The sequence below is a fragment of the Lactuca sativa genome, chromosome 7 (assembly GCF_002870075.4).
Source record: "Lactuca sativa cultivar Salinas chromosome 7, Lsat_Salinas_v11, whole genome shotgun sequence".
Taxonomy (NCBI): domain Eukaryota; kingdom Viridiplantae; phylum Streptophyta; class Magnoliopsida; order Asterales; family Asteraceae; genus Lactuca; species Lactuca sativa.
This window is the reverse complement of record NC_056629.2, coordinates 35,653,568-35,656,701: the sequence shown is the minus strand read 5'-3', so window position 1 is coordinate 35,656,701 and position 3,134 is coordinate 35,653,568. Positions and strand designations below refer to the sequence as shown.

General features: G+C 38.6%; 1 protein-coding gene across 2 annotated transcripts; it reads right to left on the bottom strand.

The window, feature by feature from the left end:
- Nucleotides 1-319: 319 nt before the first annotated feature.
- Nucleotides 320-2,766, bottom strand: LOC111880626 (BES1/BZR1 homolog protein 4). 2 transcript variants are annotated; one of them, XM_023877045.3, is made up of 3 exons: nt 2,346-2,766; nt 851-1,590; nt 320-587 (listed from the first exon to the last, which is right to left on the bottom strand). In XM_023877045.3, exons 1-3 carry the CDS (start codon nt 2,559-2,561, stop codon nt 584-586), a joined length of 960 nt encoding a protein of 319 aa, XP_023732813.1. In that variant the 5' UTR covers nt 2,562-2,766; the 3' UTR covers nt 320-583. The 2 variants fall into 2 exon arrangements, with proteins under 2 accessions (XP_023732813.1, XP_023732814.1); XM_023877046.3 differs by having other exon boundaries at nt 484-1,590.
- Between the last annotated feature and the right edge of the window lie 368 nt (nt 2,767-3,134).

The window sequence follows — 3,134 nt, the reverse complement described above, 5'->3', positions numbered from 1 at the left end:
TCATACATGACAACCTAAAAAACTCGAAAAATAAATTAGTTGTATCATGTCAAACACTACCTAAGTATTATTTCAATGATATAGTTATTTTCAACGAACATATAGATTTATCAAAATTTGAACTCCATGACTTTAACTTGCCCTGCGAACATTAACCGAGTTAAGCCATACAACGAATCACTTCACCAAGATGATAAGAATGTTTATGAAAAAAAAAATTAGGAAATTCAAACCTCATGAAATAATGATATACAAGAAATGAAAAATAAAATTTGGTACTTAGTGTGTAAATGATATACTTTATAGGAATACAAATAAATAAATAAATAAATAAGGAAAATATAATAGAAGAATTCTTCAAAAAAAGAGATACAAAGCGCCACCATACATGAACTCTATCTATCAACTATAATTTACTATGCATTTCTCTCCCTTTATCTTAAAAAAAAAACATTCTAAGAAAGAACATTTAATAACACTTGGTTGCAAAACAACAATGAATACCTTGAATTAGAAGGATTAGCAAAAGCAGAAACCAAAATAATACACTTCACACTCCACCATCCTTCTACATTCACTCCTCTTATCTACAATAAAACAGAAAAATAAATCTTTTAAATCATGCCTACAGTATAAAACATAACATAACAGGTCGTACTGCATTTGAAACTAACTTTGAAACTAGACAGACTTTTTAGGGCTATTTTCAACGATGAGGATAAGAACAGTAATCAAGTCTTTTACAATTTTTGTCTCGTTGTCAGTGTCAGTCCAATTAAATTTAGTACAACCACTGACATCAGTCTTAGTCCCAGTTCAAGACAAGCAATCTCAATCTATGAATGCTTACCTAGTGCTAGGGTTACCAAGGGTGAGCTCAAGATCATCAGAAACACATTCTTCATGAATCCTCTCACCTTCCCATGGTTTCACTAAACCTTTCATATTACTCCCAAAAGCAAACTCAGCCGAAATCACATCCGACATAGGAACATCCGCATTTTGGTCAAACCCTGCAATGACAGCTGGCGAGCACGTACCGCTTTGCCCCGGGGTCCACATCCGGGACCCGGTACCCGAAAGCAACCCAAATGGGTTCGATGCCACAAGACTAAAAGTGGGTGAGGATGGCCCGTCTTGCGGGGTCTGGACCCCCGAGAGCCACCCTGACCCGGTCGGTGTTTGCCGCCCGGGGCTTTGAGGGGTGGAACAAGGTAAAAAAGGGTAATGCTGCCCGGCCTGCCCGGGGATGTCGGTCATTCTAGGTGTTCGGCAGGTGGGTGAGCTTAATGGAGGTGTGACTGGAGCACTTATGGAACCTGAGCCACCAGGGAAGTAGAGATGGTGGGGGAAATTTGATGAAGGTGAAGAACCTGATGAGAGGTTTTTTAGCCATGGGATAAGAGAATTAGGGTCGGGATTACTGTTTGTATACAGGGATGAGACTGAGCTAGGAAAAGATGATGAATTAGGGTTTAGATTGTAGGAAGGATTTGGACTTGGACTTGGTTGGTATGATGATGAACATGGACTGGCGGATGTTGATCCTGATCCACCGTTAGCCTCCACTCTCGCCGCCGGTTTACAACCCTACACAAATACACAAATTAGTAAGATCAACATGAACAAGAAGAAGAAGAAGAAGAAGATGAAACAATGGCTATGATAATATGATTGGGATTTGGGAGAAATGTAAGGGTTACTTTTTCAGGGGAGAAAAAAATATAGAAAGAATCTTTCGTGTTGCGTGAAAGTAAGCTATCGTACGCTTGGGGAGAACACGATTGATTATTTTACGAGAAAAAAAGTAAGTTAGCCTCCATGGTTGACGATGTTAGAGAGAGAAAACACACTGAAAGAGATGTAAGAACAGGTCAGCTGAGACTGAGTGGTACTCCATCGTGATAGCATGCGCCATATGCACGGGAAGCACGTTACCTTGTCTCCGATAACGACAAACGTCCAGATCCATAAACGAACTTGTGACCTAAAACTAGTCAAATTTCATTATCACTGTTGCTTTTAATAACGGATAGCTGCACGATTCAGCTTGATTGAGTAATTGATTCCGAATTTGGACACAATTCATCACCAGTATTATAAATCGGAATTCGGATTTCACGTTTAGTACTAGATCGATAATCGGATTGACTAAAAAGCTAAAAGTTATTAAAGGAAACAATTAGATCTAAAAACCATCGGTAAATCCTAAATCAAGGAGTTTGCAGAATTTACAAGGTGCAGATTCTGTAAATCGATCACAAACGCTATAATTCTATGGAAACGAACAATGATTGCTATTTCAAAATAGATTGGAAATTATTAGGATGTGGATTTGAGATTACCTTACGATAAGTGGTGCCATCTTCTTCGACAATCCAACCAGCTTCATTACAAAGGGCTTTCAAAACCTCGTTGTTGTCACAGTGCTTAGGCAGCTTGTAGTTTCCATAAACTCTGAGTCCGGCAAATATTTTAGCGGCGATGGCACGCCGCCGTCTTTCTCTACGTTTGTTGTTCTCTCTCTCCTTCCAAGTCGGCAACCTTGTTCCCGACGTCATATATCTTATATAACAAACAATAATCCTTCTCCGGCTAACAGAAGATCGCAGATTTAGTAGGATGACCGGAAAAGGAGAAGTCGCCGGCAGCCGGCGATAGGGAAGTGGTGGTGGAAGTGTGTTGTGTTGGGTTGTGAGTGGGGAGAGAAAAGCGGAGACTTTAAAATGGATTTTCTGATGAAAATGTTGAATAGATTACGGGAAAGACAGTGGTGGGATTAAATAGGAATTCCTAAACATGCGGGTGGCGCACGTGTTTAGTCTTTTTAAAGCGAGGGGTGGATGCGTGTGAAGGAGTTGCGCAACATTAATTATGGTTAAATACACATTTTTTTTTTTACCAATCGTTTTATTTATGTTACAAGATGATCTTGAGAATGATTTTTTTTTTTATTTTTGTTAAGGATAATAACTTAAAATGGTTTCGATTTTTATATATTTGGTTACTGAGTTTTTTTCGTTTATATTTACCCTTTCAACTTGTTAAACTATACACATTCAATCCTTATGATCGGTTACTCCAGGTTAACCGGGAAAAATGACTTAATAGAGTAATATATTTCTCATTTTGTA

What these genes read in the sequence shown, in the direction of transcription:
- LOC111880626 (XM_023877045.3), bottom strand. Translation starts at nt 2,561, where the DNA reads ATGACGTCGGGAACAAGGTTGCCGACTTGGAAGGAGAGAGAGAACAAC. An exon ending in ATGGCACCACTTATCGTAAG is followed by an intron (nt 1,591 to 2,345) that starts GTAATCTCAAAT and finishes GTATTTGTGTAG; the next exon opens with GGTTGTAAACCGGCGGCGAG.